At 48.9% G+C, this 15,710-nt stretch overlaps 1 protein-coding gene across 1 annotated transcript in view; it reads right to left on the bottom strand.

Moving 5' to 3' along the window:
• Nucleotides 1-15,710, bottom strand: part of ANKH (ANKH inorganic pyrophosphate transport regulator) — a 128,599-nt gene that overhangs the window by 38,159 nt on the left and 74,730 nt on the right. Inside the window, exons 2-4 of the mRNA XM_044233696.1 lie at nt 14,973-15,189; nt 7,671-7,789; nt 4,958-5,041 (exon numbers count right to left, since the gene is read on the bottom strand). Of these exons, the coding sequence (XP_044089631.1) occupies nt 4,958-5,041; nt 7,671-7,789; nt 14,973-15,189 (420 nt within the window). The remainder of the gene's footprint in view (nt 1-4,957; nt 5,042-7,670; nt 7,790-14,972; nt 15,190-15,710) is intronic.

Here is a 15,710-nt window from a genome sequence, read left to right as displayed (position 1 = left end):
TCTCGCTAGGGACACACGGTATTAGGAACGGAGGACCGGGAGTTCTGTGATGGGGCCCAGGCATGTGGGGACGTGTCTAATGCCTCAGAAGGCTCAATGGAGCCCCCAGGCAAACTCTCGCTTGAGTGTCTCAGCAAGCTGACCGTCCGTTGAGGGTCTCAGCAAGCTGACCATTTAGCACACAGAAACCCACAGTGGGAACAATGACGACTGTGCATAAAGGCTGAAAACTCGCTGTACAAGAAAGGAATACATGAGGACTGAGCCCTCCACGGCCACATCCAGGAAGGCTCCCAGAGCCATCAGGATGGCCACGTGAGATGCAGGCCTGCTGGGCAGGACCATGGAGGAGGATGTGGTTAAGAAGGGAAAGGGGGACACGAGCCAACGAGAAGTAAGTGTGGTGATGACAAGAAGGGGGTGGGCTATGCGGGCCCGAGGGAGGGGGTGCCCTGGGCCAGCGGCTCTCCCCCAGCTCCCCATTTAACAGCTCGACGCCGTGGGGCCCAGCACCCATCACAGAGCTTCCATCGTCACTGTGGACGGTACTACTCGTCAATTAAAAATAACATGGGGCCTTCTGCATTTCAGTCCAGAATTATGATGTTGAATCTGGTATTACCACCAGAAACATCAGGTGATTCTCCGAGGAGGAACCTACTCTCCTTGGTAAGGATTTTCCCCAGGAGAGTCTGTTCTGCACAGGCCCTGTACGCAGTGCTCGAGAGCCCAGACATAAACAAGATCGTCGCAGACTCTCCTCCGGGGGTGGACGGTCCAGTGCAGGAGTGGGGACGTGAACCAGACAGGGACACTGAGGAGCATCCACTGCGGGGGTGGAGGCCGCGAGGCTTTGCTGGATGGCCTGGCTGCTTCGAGGGAGGGCATCCCCGGTGCCACCTGAATCGAGACCTGTGGTCTCGGCAGGGTGTGGCAGGAGTCGGTGGCAGGGACGAGGACGTGAGGCAGAGCAAGTCCGCCTGGGCAGAGGGGCCGAAGCAAAGAGCCCCAGGAAAGGGTCCTCTGCCACACCAGGGCCCTAAATGGCGTGCCCGTGGTAGGGATGGCAGGAGCGAGGGGACGAGAGAAGAGTGCCAGGCCGGTGAGGAAGCACGGGCCAAGGGTCTTGAACGTTGTCTCCATGACCAGGATTTTGACTGTTTATCCCAGGAACCCCAGGAAGCAATGTTTAAAGCAGCTTCTGAGCAGCGTGGCCAGAATTTCCAAGAGAAGAGATCACTGTGGCCGCAGAGGGGAGGAAGGAAGTAAAGAAGGAGGGGCGGGCCAGAGTAGAGGCCAGTCGGGAGACTTCTTTAGTGGTCCGGGCGGGACGGGGGCTCCTTCGGACCCGGGCGAGGGGGTCGTAATGGGGAGAAGAGAGCACATCGAAGATACACCCGGGATTAAAATCGAAAAGGCCTGGTGATGAAGAGGACGGTCCCCAGGCTTCTGACCCGGTGACAGTGCCACGGGTTTGCTCAAAATCGAAACACTCGAGAGAGAACGTATGAATTTGAGCTTAGGGGGGGTGCCGAGGACCAGACTGGCATATAGATATGTTGTCTGGTGCTCAGAGGACAGGATGCGGCTGATTCGGGAATCGCTGGTCCTGTTAGAGATGCTACAGACCTAGGGCGGGAACTAGGTTCTTCTCCAACAGAGCCCAGCAAGGAGAGAGAAAGCCTCGAGGAGCGTCCACATCTTCACATCTGCAGAGGAGGGGCCTCCAGGAGGAGGAGACCGAGCAGGCGGGCGGTGCTGAGTTCCAGAGCGAGGCCGCGTTTTGTGCAGGAGGGAGCAGTGAAGGCAGTGAAGAGACGGCCAGAAAGTTGACGGAACCGTCCCATGGATCAAGTGACACAGAGGTCATTGGCAAGACCTCCCCTGCACCGGCCCCGGGGAGCCGACTTGGAGGTGGTAAAAGGACAGAAGTAGAAAAGAAATGCAGACAGTGCGCAAAAACCCCCTTCCGGAAAGTCTGGCTGCGAAGTAACAGAACTGGAGCCCGAGAGGCACACGGGAGCACGAAAAAGCTGCCCTTGTGGTTCTGTTAAAACGGCAGACGGGGGAGCACGTTTACGCGTCAGGAGAAATGACCCAGGGGAGAGACAACGGGTCTCGGAGAGCCAGCTGGACCCCATGCTTGAGAAAGTGCAGGTGGACGCCGCAGTTCTGGACCAGGGAAGGGGGGGGTGCCTCGTTTCCCAGAGTGGGGGGGGAAACGCAGATGACGCGGGGTTAGGAGGCAGGCTTGTAAGTCTGGTGGCCAGAGGGTGAAGAATTCGGTGGCTTCGACTTTCTCATGGAAGTGGGAAGGGAGCTTGTCTACTGGGAAGAGAGAGGAGCGGAGGGACCCTCTGACGCAGCTACTGGGTCAGCTGCGGTGAGTGATGAGCGTCGATGCGTGGTTCCATCACCTGCTGGACTTTCTGGGTGCAGGTGGTAAAAGGTGTATTGTGGGGGATTCGGGAGTGCGGCCTGGCCAGGAGGCTGAGATGAAAAGCCAGCGAGCCCAGGGACGGACAGGACGGCAGCAACGCTGCTGAGTGGGAGGGAGGCCTCCCGTCCCACGGTGCTGGGCTGAGTCGGGAGGCCAGGGCTAGGACGGGAGGTCCCAGTAAGATCCAGCAACGCCCTGAGATCGCTCCTGTGGATGCTGAGCAAATATTGACCAGGTGATTGTGAAATACAACAGAAACAGCAATAGTCTTCATAAATTCTTTGGCAATCTATTGGAATGTAGCACTATTTTATTTTTAAAGGTTTTGTTTATTTGACAGAGAGAGAGAGGGAACACGAGCAGGGGGAGCAGCAGAGGGAGAAGAAGACGGAGCAGCAGGCTCCCTGCCGAGCAAGGAGCCCCATGCAGGGCTCGATCCCAGGACCCCGGGATCATGACCTGAGTCGAAGGCAGATGCTTAACCAACTGAGCCACCCAGGTGCCCCTAGGACATAGTGTTACTGACAGTAATGGTGGCACAGAAAAGCAATACTGCACAGGTAAACCAAACCAAGAGAGCTTTCTTGTACTATGGTGAGAGATCAATTAGCTCAGTAAAAGTTTTTTTTAAAGATTTGATGCATTTATTTATTTGAGAGAGAGAGGAGTAGGCAAGAGCTGGAGGAGAGGCAGAGGGACAAGCAGAGCCCAAGGCTCGCTCGATCCCACGACCCTGAGATCAAGATCTGGGCTGAAACCAAGAGTCAGACACTCAACCGACAGAACCACCCAGGCATCCCAGCTTAGTAAAATCTTAAAAAATGGGAGTTGCCACTGAAAGGCATTATAAGCTACTTTCATTTTACCATTGGCAATGACTTGCTATCTCTCTATGCCAAGGTGGTATTTGCAGAGGACTTTGCCTGAGACCTGTCTACTCACAAATTCGGTGTTGAACAAAATGCTTTCAAGAAACAGAGGACTAAAACTGGGGGTGGGGGAGCAGGGTAATAAAAGACTTAGGAACGAACATCGCATTTATTCCTCCAAACTTTCAAACTACAAGGTTTAAAATAACTACTTCACCAGGAATAGCTCGGGGCCAGATGGTACTGAATCCAGCTCCCGTCTCTCTTCCCAACCAGATCTGATCATTCTGCACTTGCGAGCCCTTCCAGCAGGCACCGGCCAGGACGGGGTTTAAAACTGAGAAGGAAAATGGCCGTAGGCGTGCTGGCAAAGCATTTTTCAGGGATCTGGTTTTCCCTTCTACTCCTAGATGCTCACTATATTTATCTCCGGCAAAGTGAAGTTGTGTTTTGTTTGTTTGCCCTTAAGAAAACACACATCTATAAATATTCCCTGAGTTGCTGATGCCAATGTTGGAAAAGAGAGGTGCGGCCTTAATTTCAAATTAACTGATTAGAGTGAATAAGGCAGTTTAGATCATCTCTCAGAGGATGAATAAAAGTAAGATCAGGACAAAAACCTCTAATAACTCACAAAGAAAATTAACAAAACTATATCCAAAGAGGACATGAGCGAGTGTCCAGGTATATGCATGTGTGAGCAAACACACACACACACATACACACACAGTGTTAACAGGAATTAATTTAAATTACTTTCAATAGTGATTCTTGGAGTAAATGCAATTAATTTGGAAATGTAATTGTTAGTCTTTAGGGAGGTACTAATGGTCTGACAGTAGATTATTTCAAAAAGGTGGCCACCAGACTAGCTTGTATGATGGGGGGAAACCAGGTAGAAATGCATGGAAATGCTCATAGGATGGAACCGAGAACTGGGAAAGGAGCTTAAAAATCAGCCCATCCCCCTCCTCTGTGAAGAAACGGTTCTCCCGAACCCCTGATTGTAGGAACTAGGGCTGATTTATAGATTACGGGAATTAAATCTAATTTTCTGCTGAAATTTTCATGCAGTGTCCTGAGTGGCAGAAGAAAGGAAGTAACGTGGAGAGCTGGGGCTGGTGCCAGAGCCGGGCTCCACAGAAAGGGCAACGTCGGCCCTTCCTCTCAGAGCACGTCCAGCCTCCTGGCTCTTGTGAAATGTGGGCTAATGACGCAGGAAGGGCAGCCGTGTGTGGCATCTACACGAGAAACAACATGGAATAAGAATTCCCAAGAGCTCCCTCTAGAGCCAAGGGACAGACCATGTATTGGGAGACCACACGGGGGACCAAGTGTGCCCCCAGCTGCGGCCCACTGACCACCAGACACGTGTGTGCTGGGACCCGATGGCCACGTCACAGGCGAGTTCTGTAAGCCTCAGGGCCCACACATCTGACGCTGAATGTCAATTCCTACCACCCTCCTTCTCGCAGGGTTAGACCTGCGTCTCCTACAAGAGGTCTCATGCTCCCCCCTGTTCAACACACCTTCCCTGATGTCCACGTTCGGCTGGAGTAAGGCAGGAAGGCCCCCGCAGAGGGAATGCACGTCAGCGAGGCAGGAGGGGGCTCCAGGGAGCTCTGACAGACACACAGACCCTACTTACCTGAGCGATGACATCGGAGATCGAGGCACATCCCACCAGGAAACTGTATTTGTGTTTGAGGAGAATGCCAGCATGGGTCCACGCCTGCCGGGATGAAGAGAATCTGGCATGAGAGACACCGTCGGGATCGGATGACTTCTGGCCGTTAGGATTTACTGGGCAATCCGGAAATAGACTGCTACAACCCCCCACCCCCACCCCAGAACCTTCGGAGCACAGGACAAACCTTCCGTTGGTCAAATGACCATAACTTGGCCTGGTGGCTAGGTCCGCGTTAGATTTCTAAGTGGAATCAGTGACTGCACAGGATTTACTTAGTACAGGTGGTAAGGCGGACCAGGGCACTCACTAGCTTTCCTGGCAGGGAAGCTAGATGGATACCAAGAACAGAGGGAACACCCTCTCTCTCTGGGGCAGCTGGACTGACAAGGCAGAAGCATTCACCCTCTGCGAGGCATGTCATAACGAGGGCTCCAGCTCAGTTCCGAGTTATTACAGTCATTACAGGTTCTCATCAAACCATGAGGGCTCTACTCCTTCCTTCTCTTCAAGTTGGGGCAGGATCTGATCTGAAACTTTGCCTCTGAGGGAGATGAAGAGGAAGGTTCTCGGGGGGAGCAGACAATGGAAAGCCCGGGGGGCTGGTGAGTTTGGAGGTCTGAAGTCCAAGGCAGAATCTGTGTGAGCATCACCCTTCTGACCCGGAAAGGCCATTGCGGACCGACACGGCAGTAACATTTCGTGCGAGCTTCGCGCCATCAGACAAATACGATTTATTCCTGAGGTCTGTGTCGGGACTCCTGTACAGTAGCTGCCCCATCTACTTCCTCCCTCAGCTCACAGGTCTCGAGGTGCCAGACGTGGAAAGAGGCGCCAGCTGTCGATAACACTTGCAAACAGTGGCTTGTGGGCCCCCTTGGTTGACCGAAGCCATCGGGATGATAAGCTTTGTGGTTTTCAAACATTCTCTCTCTAACCAGGGGAAGGTGTGTAGGGGTATGTGCTTGGGAAGATGACCTGGCTTTTTATCGATGTTCATTATTTTGTTTTTCACGAACGGTCTCTTACTGCTGGGTCTTTGGGGGCCGCTGATGATGAAACAGAAAAGTAAAGGGTGTTAATCCCCAGTGTTCTGGTGTTACGCTGAGTTTTAGAAACTCTTTCACGGCAAAGAAATACAGCTGAAGGGAAATGGAACATAGGGCACACGGATTCACTTTTAGTTCCAAGTCCCTGAATTCACGTATCACCGTAATTCTTCTGTGTGTCCAACAGAGCCCCCATACAGATGGGGGGCAGGCCTCAGAGCAGTATTGGGCCTCTGTCTAGAAAGTTGGGCTTCTACTGTTTCCTGATTCCAAGCACTATGGGGCCCCCTTAGGTCAGCATGGGGCACTGTTAGGGAATTCAGCTCTAGGAAATCCAGCCTCTTTGTCCTTTTTTTTTTTTGGAGTACGTGTCAACTGCCAGGGTAAATACAGAGTAAATTTCTTACTTGGTGATAAGTAAGAAAAAGAAAATCCAGGTACCAGTGCTCCAATGGCCCAATTCTCCCACCGACCCTGCCGCCACACCAAGTGACAATCAGAGCCTTGGCATGAAAACTGTGAGTTCAGGGTCACCGTGCAGACTGGTGGGAAGCAGTCAGAGATTCCCACCACGTCCATAAGCTAACTGCAGGCGGTATAGCACTCCTGATACCATCAGAGAAGGTGGACCACCCGTAGTTGACCTTGGCTCATTCCTCCAAGGATGTGGGGGTTGGCCTCACCTCACTGTGGACGCCCATTTACCTCACGCATCTACAGTATGTGAAACTCGAGGGGCAGGGCACTGAAAAACTATACAGATGAACGTATTTTTAAGTCTACCCCCCAAAATAATTTAAAACGGAACCCAAAGAAGAGGTTTATTTCCCAGCATTAGACATTACTGAAGATGTGTGTGTGTGTGTGTGTGTGTATAAAATATATATTTTTATTTTGATTAAATCTCTTTTATAATTCTCAATAGCACAGAGGAATAGAGACAAAGCATTCTCTGAGAACTCTCCCATATCATGACAAAGAATTTAATCTATGGAAGTGAGCCACCCTTAGTAAGGTAGTAAAGCTGGTTATTAAAGTCATGAAAGCCTATCCATATTTTCCAGAGATTCTCATTCTAAAATGCTTTTGGGTGCTTAAGCCACACAAATGGTGAGTTTATCAGAAAGCTGTCCTGATCCCTTGATCCTGACTATATCAGGAAAGAACTTCATATTTAAATACAGCTTTCAAATAGGCTCTCTTGCCTCTTGCTAGAACTTTGTGGCAAGTACGACGATTCTCATCAAATAAATGGCCAAGATGGGCTGGTTACGAGTCTGGGGCCAGCTAGAACCCTTCTGTACTGCTGGTGGGCTTATAAAATGATAGAGCTGCCACGGAGATCAGGATGAGGGTCCCTCAAAAATTAAACATAGAATTATGATATAATCCAGCAATTTTACTTCTGGCTCTCTACCCAAAAAGGATTAAAACAGGGAGCTCAAGGAGGTATTGTATACCCATGTTCATAACCCATTATAGAAAGAGCCAAAAGGTAGAAATCACCCAGGTGTCCACTGATGGAGGAATGGATGAACCAAATGGGGGTCTATGGCTAAAATGGTAAATTTTATGTTAAGTACACCATCATTTTTTTTTTTAAAGAAGTGTCCACAATTACTCACCATCGCATCCATAAAAGGGAAGGCAGCAAGATACAGGAAGGCCCGTCTCGTTTTGCTGCCCACAGACTCATCCACATGGTGCAGTTTATTGATAATGTAGTAGCCTAAGTCACTATAAGCTGCAAAGGGCCAAAAAACATACAGAACAACATTTAGAAAAAGTTATCTTTTAAGCTTTTTATCTCAAAAGTGCAAAAACAATGTTAGATGTAATATTTGGGTTTCTTTCTTTCTTTTTTTTTGTTTTTTGGTGTAGAAAAATGAGAAAATTAGATGAGCAAATGGAAAAAAGATCATGTCCAATCTTAGCCCTCTGCTCAGTGGGAGTCCCGGTGAATGCTCTGGGTTCTAACAGCCCAGTTCTTTTATGGGGATGTGTGTGGTGGGCGCGTGCGTGGAGTATATATGTATGTTTTAACATGAACATGGGATCATTCCGTATATATATTCTTTTGTAAACCATGACCATCTTTCCGTGATTTGCTCCCACACTTTAATGGCTGCAATAAATTCCTTTTTGTGGGTTTACTTGGCATCAATTACTCAATCTCCTATTATGCATTTAGGATGCGTCCATTAACTTGACATCATGAAAGGGCGCTTGACGGATCATTTGGAAGCTAAATGTTTATATGGAGTAGTACTTATTGACTAAAAGGAAATTCCCAAATGTTGATACACCCTTTCTTTTTCTTTTCTTTTCCTTTTTTCTTTTTTTTCAAGAGAGGAAAGGGAAGAGGGAGAGGGAGAGGATGTCAAGCAGACTCCCCACCGAGTGCAGAGCCTGACCCAGGGCTCAGTCTCACGACCCTGGGATCATGACCGGAGCCAAAACCAAGACTCGGATGCTTAACCACCGGTGTCCCCCGGGTGCCCCTGTGAATATGTCTTTTCAATAAAAAAATGGAAAGCCTTTTCACAGCTTGCTATTTGTTTTGTTTCATCTTTTGGGAGGAGCGTGCTGGTGTTGAACTGACACAGAGCAAATGAATCGGCAGCCGCAGGACAGATATAAAGAAAGGAAGAGGAAGGTCTTTCTAGTGGATTAGCTGGGCACTCTGGCAGCTGCTGTTAGCAAAGATGAAATAAACTAAGATTTTCACCTCATTGATAGATGATTAGACTATATCGAAAACCAACAATCTTTGTGTTTTCGTACCGTTTTACATGGCGGTTTAATAGCACCATTCCTGCTGTTTTCATTTTTCTATAAATACGAATATTAATACAGTGGACAACTATAAAGCTGCTTTGAAATCAGAACGGAGACAGAATGCAGCGAGAGTCTCATTTTAGGTGAATAATAAGATCCTTCTCTCCACTTCAAAGTTTGGGGGATGACTTGGACCCCTATGAACTAAGAAGAAACCGATGGTAAAGAAAGAAGCTTCCACTCTTTTTCGGCGGATTAGTCCTGCCTCATGAGAACTTTCAGTCAAGTCTTCAGTATGATTTCATGGATATTTACATGCACAAGTGGGAATCCCAGATGGGGAAGTAAAGTGATTTCGAGGCGTGGGGGGTATGGAACGGGCAGGACGTCCCGAGAACGGGGGGATGGGAGAGGCAAATGCAGGAGGAGAGGTTGAGGCCCTCTAAGGAGGGGCACGGGAGAACCAAAAAGTGAGCCGCCAGGGGAGCAAACATGTCAGGTGTGGGGCATGGTGGGGCCAGCCGAGCCACTGAGGCAGCAAGAAGGGAAATCCGGGAGGGAGCGTGTCCCAGGGCAGAAAGAGCAAAGACCTGGGAAGTTGGGACAAGGAGGGCAGGATGCAGCTGTGAGGTCCACGCTGGGATCCGAGGGCACACAGACTAGATTAGATGAGCAGATTAGAGAAAGCTTGACCTGACCCTGGGAGGCTCAGGGGAGGGGCAGGGCGGGAGCCCCACAGCCCACCTTCCCCGCCTGGTGTGAGGCGCTCAGACCCAGGGAAAGCAGAGAGATGGAAACTCAAGGCCCTGGTGAAGACGTTCCTTAAGGAGGTGAATGGTGTACTTGGGGCACTGAAACCGGCAGGTTTTGTCTCAGAGTTTACTGTTGCTGCTGATCACGTGTACATTCGTTTCATTCAGTCGGGAACCAGCCACTGTGCTGGGACCTGCCAGGGGGGACTCATCCCCGGCCCAAAGACTGTCCCACCCTCGCAGACAGAAGCTGCTGGCAGGTCAAGGCAGCCGAGCTGGCTGAGACAGGCAACGCCATGCCAGGGGCGAGAGCCGGGCAGCTAGGAATAGCTCACGGGCTGAAATTCCAGGGCCAAGTTTAGAGCCCATAGACAAGGCCACGGGCACTTGATGGACTCTGAGAGCAGGGAAGGCCGAGATCTAGACGTGAGACAGGATGAGTGAGCCCTGTCCCTGGGGACGGCAGAATGTGACCTTCTTAGGTGACAGGGTCATTGCAGCTCTAATTAGGAAAGATGAGGTCACACTGGAGCAGTGTGGGCCCCCAATCCGATATAACTGGGATGCTTTTAAGAAGGGGAAATCTGGACCCAGAGGTGGACACACACGAGGAGAACACCTCGTGGATGTGAAGGCAGAGATGGGGGGTGGGGTGGGGGATGCGTCCACACACTCAAGAAGGCTCAAGGTTGCCAGCAAGCCACTGAAGCTTCCAGAGAGTCCCGGGGTGGGCATCAACCCCGCTGACAGCTTGATCGTCCAGCCTCCAGCCCTGGGAGATGATACATTTCCGTTGTCTCAGCTCCCAGTCTGTGGTGCATCATTAGCACAAGCCCAGCAAAGTCACACAGGCGGCTTCTGAGAACGGGAAAATTTTTTTCCCAGGAGACTCTGGGACCCACGAGTCTGAGATGCCGAGAGCCCGGCGTGCCATCTGCTTGTGAGGCCCCGGACGGCACAGAGATCGATACATATCTGCTTCTCTACCTTCTGCAGACAGACCTCAGTGTACCTACTGATTAGAATATTTTAGTGAAAATGTCAAAAACAGTGCCTCTAAGCGAGAGGATAAGGAAGACGGACTGAAGGAGGGCTGAGTGGTGAGCTCAGGGGGCCAAGCTTTCTGACTCTGCCTCTCCTCCCCCTTTGCTTTTTCTAGCCTGCAGCTGGTTCTCCGCTCCTGTGCCCTTGAGCTGTTTCTGGCTGGAGCTGTTGGCTGGGGGTAATTTGTTGAAAGTGCTTTGCACTGAGTCCATAATTACCAGGCTGGCTGCCCTAACATTCAGGGACCATCGACTTCTATCAACTGCCCCACCTCGACGGTTCTGAGACAGCTTCTATTCCTTCTGAAGGGCAGAACAACTCAAAAGAAAAATTAAACAAGGCTTCTGAACAAGACGCAAACGGATTTCATGACGTGGCCGCAGCAGGGAGGACACAGGCCTGACCTTTTTATAGGTAGACAGCTTTTGACCCCACCCAAAGGAGAAGAAACCAGGAGGGCCAAATCCCCAGCTCTTCTGCCCTGGGCCCATCAGGGTGACCGGCTCTTTCCAGAATGAGTGGTTCTCAGGCTAGTTACCCGCGCCTGTTGCAAAATGCCTCGAAATATTAATACTAATCAAGGCAAGTCTATACACCTCTTTTCCTCTGGGAATTGAGGGGAAAGCCTTCTTCTGATTCTAGTAAGAGAATAATATGTGCATTTCCAAGAGGTGATTTGAGAACCTTTATTCTCATTCAAATTCCAAAGTCCCCATGCTTAAAAGTCTTACAAGTATTCCTGTGACCCTGGTGGTGGGTATTAAGGAGGCACATATTGCATGGAGCACTGGGTGTGGTGCATAAACAATGAATCTTGGAACACTGAAAATAAAAATTAAATTTAAAAAAATAATAAAGAGGGGCACCTGGGTGGCTCAGTGGGTTAAGCCTCTGCCTTCAGCTCAGGTCATGATCTCAGGGTCCTAGGATCGAGCCCCACATCCGGCGCTCTACTCAGCAGGGAGCCTGCTTCCTCCTCTCTCTCTGCCTGCCTCTCTGCTTACTTGTGATCTCTGTCTGTCAAGTAAATAAATAAAATCTTTAAAAAAAAACAATAAGGAAAAAAATAGTACTACTGATTATGCCACGGACTTCTCTGTTTACTACTAGGCTTTTCACAGAGGCAGGTAACCTGACCCCCTGTGTTTCTAATGAATCATTTCAAAAGTGTGTGTGCTTCTATGGCTGATATTTAAATCACTTCCACACACAGGGTCGAACAACTTTTATGCATAAGGCACTGTGCCAGCACACCCGGCTGTGAAGAAGCTGGGTACTGGCATGGGGGCTGGGACACAGACACAGGACACCCCTCTAGAGTCCCCATTGTGCAACCGTTATCTGGAACATACAGGTGTGGGAAGTACAAGCGCCACGCAGGCCTTGGAAATCTATCGTAAATCCACGCATACAGTGTATGTGAGATTTTAACACAAGAAGGTAAATGCGATCTCACTGGTGTCGAGTCTCTGTGGAGTGGGTATTTTGTAATAATTTACCGCATGATCTCTTGCTTCTCTCTAGAGAATGTGCCTTATTTGTATCTGAATTCCTGGGATCTGCCCACTGTTTGCCACATAGTCGGTGTTCAATACATACTGATTAAACAAATGCATGAATCCATCATCCCCAAAGAAGTGACTGGGGTAGACCGATTGCAAAATGTCCCCGATTCTTCTCTCCTGCCTATATCCCTTCTCGGCAATATTTCATAGTTCCTTTGGTGCAAAGCTGGAGTGTGTTTCCCTACTGCCTTGAACCTGGGCTGCACTGGGATTTGTCTTGGTCAGTCACGCACGGTAGCAGTGATGGCGGCCACTTCCAGTTCTTGGCCTCATAAGGCCTTGTGGGCCGCTATCTTCTCACTTGGGGTATTGCCACAGCTGTCCACACAAGCTCAGGCTGGTGGAAGAGAGCCCAGCCGTCCCAGCAGAGGCCATCGGCCCAGCCCCTGCTGGCTGACGGCCCCCCAGTGAGCCCCGCCTCCTGATTCTCAGCAGAGAACAGAGGCATGAGCATAGTGAGTCCGAAAAAACCGGCCAGCCAGCCCCCGGTCTGGTGAGCAAGAATAAATGCTGTGTTTTGAGTCACTGAGTATTGGAGGGTTGTTACAGAGCGATGCGTTTTGAGACTACGCTAAAACTGTCCTTGTCTAGCATCCTTGTTAGTGTCAGTGATACCCACGTGTACCCTTTCCAGGATGGGTCTGTAACCCGTGAATAAGGGAAACGTTGTTGGAGATGGGAAGACTGACAATGGACCCACTCTAGAAGTTACTGGAAGAACCTCGGAACTTGCTCCCCTAAGCGGTGCTCACTGCCCAGGCTGCTCTGGAACATGGAAGAGGCCTTACAGGTCACTTGAGAATCAACTGTGTAGACCAAGAAAACAGCCACAGCCATGGTTTCTCCATCTGTGTGAATTAGGTGCACAGATACTACTAACTTCATGCAGGTGAAATTTACCTGGACCCAAATTAACCAAGTACAGGGTCAGCAAGGTTTCCTCTTTTACAAATTAATTAAGAGGGGGATGTGGGAGCACACCTACATCCTGACCACTGGCCTAAATTAAGGTTTGGTCATGGCAAACCCCAAGCCCTGCAATTTAAAAAAGTGGTGTCTCACAGATGAGCCCATAACAACAGGAGTGGCCACAATTTAGCTAAAATGAGACACTTATTGGCAGCTGCCCAACAAAGACCAAGAACCAAAAGCCAGAATTACTCCCAGGGCTCCTGCAGTTTGGATACTGAGAGCCAGGCTCTGGTGCACAGAGAACAGACACAAACTTTTGGGTCAGTAGATCTTCTAGAATTCCAAGAATCTGCTTAGAACAACAGCTAAATCCATCCGGGATATAGAACTGTTTTGATTCACACGTAAGATTTTATACTTGTTTTAAAATGGAAAATTTTAGACTGGACTTGAAAAATGATGCTGATTTTCATCTCGATGGCCACATGTTCCTCACTCCAGTTTCAATGACATAGGACGCTCAGCTTTGTTCTTCTGTGATGTCTGGCACCCTGTAATCAGCTATTAGTCCCAAAGCCTTATTCAACTATGACTAAAGCAGGGAATGTAAGGCTTATTTAAGAAATCCAAATAAAGAGTGATAGCAAAAGGGAACTAATTTACCCATTTCAACACAAATTAATCTAGACCTACTCATTCCACGTCTGGAATTTTCTCCAAGGCATGTACCATCTTTGAAAGTGACTTAGATCCAATCTAGCTGCAGGACATTTCTTCAAAGCACATCCACAAGTTAGTATTCAGGGCGTGAGCTGGAGGAAGAAGAGCATCTCCTCTGAACCCCAGGCCCTGAAGCTTTGCGCCCAAATTAAATGATCAATATCAACACTTTGCCTGAAAATCTGGCCCATGAGTAGCAACCTCTCACGTTTTCACACTGTTCTCAGCACAAAAGCTTGTGCTACATTTGAGAGGAAAACCAAAAGGGTCTCATGGCATTTACCTTCAGATTCAAGTTTGTGTGAGCAACCATTAATTGCCATCTGAATACACCATTAATAGTCTCGGTTCATTTCCCGGCTCCTTTATTCACCACTGACATTCATGGAGCTCATACAGCTGGTGCCGTTTGGAAGGTACACAATGGATTTATGAGGTGTTATTTCACGGGTTTTATGCAACTCGGCCCAAATAGATGTGACACTCAATTTTCATGCCCGGTAAGCTGAGCTGTTTTAAAGCCAAGGAGCTCTGAAGTCAGGCTCTTACAGTTTTATTGCCCCCCAGGGAGGTAGCAGAAGCAGAACTGAGGCTCCAGAGGAAGTTCTTTTCCAAGGTCTTGGTCCATCTCTCTGCAGGTCACTGTATGTATGATATAGTTTTCTTATTTTTTCATGGAAAGAATGTTATGCCATAGTATTTAGTCTCATCTTTGGATAAAACAGACTAGTGAGCCCCTAAAATAAGTTAACTTTAATACATTCAACAATCTGTTTTATTTATTTACTACATAAAATGATCATTTGTTCTCACTGCTGATAAGCATCATCTTAATAAAAACCATTCCGTTTTTATTTTTGAGTCTGTGTCATAAGGCGAGTCTCTAGGAAGCCTGGGCCATTTTGTTGACCTTCCTGAAGTCTCTTCTTCTCCAACACAGGGCTTGGGAGTCCACAGTAGAGCTTCCCAAAGAAAACACATTTTCTTTTCCTGCGCTAGGAGCACAAACCCCATTCCTTTCATCCCTTGACATTTTCACGTCAAGTGTTTTAATAATTACCAAGGAAATCACGTATCACAATAAATGCATTCAAACGGACAGAAAGGCACAAGAAACGAGAGAGCTCGCCCCTCGCGTGGGCGGCAGCAGCCTTACCTATCAGGGTGTGAAAGACGGCAGCGACGGCACCAGCCACCACCATGCACAGGACGGCTTTGGTCCTGTCTCGCTTGCTGTTCACGAACACCAGCCCCACATTTTTGAAGTCACTCATGGGACCCGTGAAGAACTTCATGAGGGAGTACGCCAGCCCGTAGCTGGCCAGCATTTCCACTGCATCCTCCTTGACAGCGGCGATGCCTCGGTTCAAGGCCTGTGGAGGGGGAAAGATAGGCCACAAACAGCATGAGAAATGTCGTCCATCTCCAGGGACTCACGCCTCCGAGATAAAAGCTCAGCAGACAGGTTTCTATAGAAACACTAAGCAGCTTATAGGGTAAAGCTCACTATAATTTGATAAAAGTTATTAGTTTTCATTTTCATCCATATTAGCTTTGGTTTGAAGTAGCTTCTTGAAGGGGAGACACCTGCCCGTTGGGGTGAAAGTATCAGAGGAAAAACCCAGCAAGTATTTTATGTTAATACCGGAAGACAATTCTAGGCAGTTGTGGTTAAAAGCTTAACATGTTAGATTTTATTTGTGGGCTGAATTTCTATAACAGCAACAGGCATTCTAGAAATGAGTCAGATGCTTCATGTGGAGTGGGTGATGGTTTCTTTCTTTCTTTTTTCTTTAAGGAAGGGGCGTGTGTGCACATGCATGTGTGCATATGTGCCTGTGCAAGTCCATGGGAGTATGCACCCATGACTTGAAATACCACGTATGTGCTATGT

The sequence above is a fragment of the Neovison vison genome, chromosome 1 (genome assembly GCF_020171115.1).
Source record: "Neovison vison isolate M4711 chromosome 1, ASM_NN_V1, whole genome shotgun sequence".
In the NCBI taxonomy this organism is placed as follows: Eukaryota; Metazoa; Chordata; class Mammalia; order Carnivora; family Mustelidae; genus Neogale; species Neogale vison.
The sequence above is the reverse complement of the archived record's forward strand: the minus strand, read 5'-3'. Positions and strand labels throughout refer to the sequence as shown.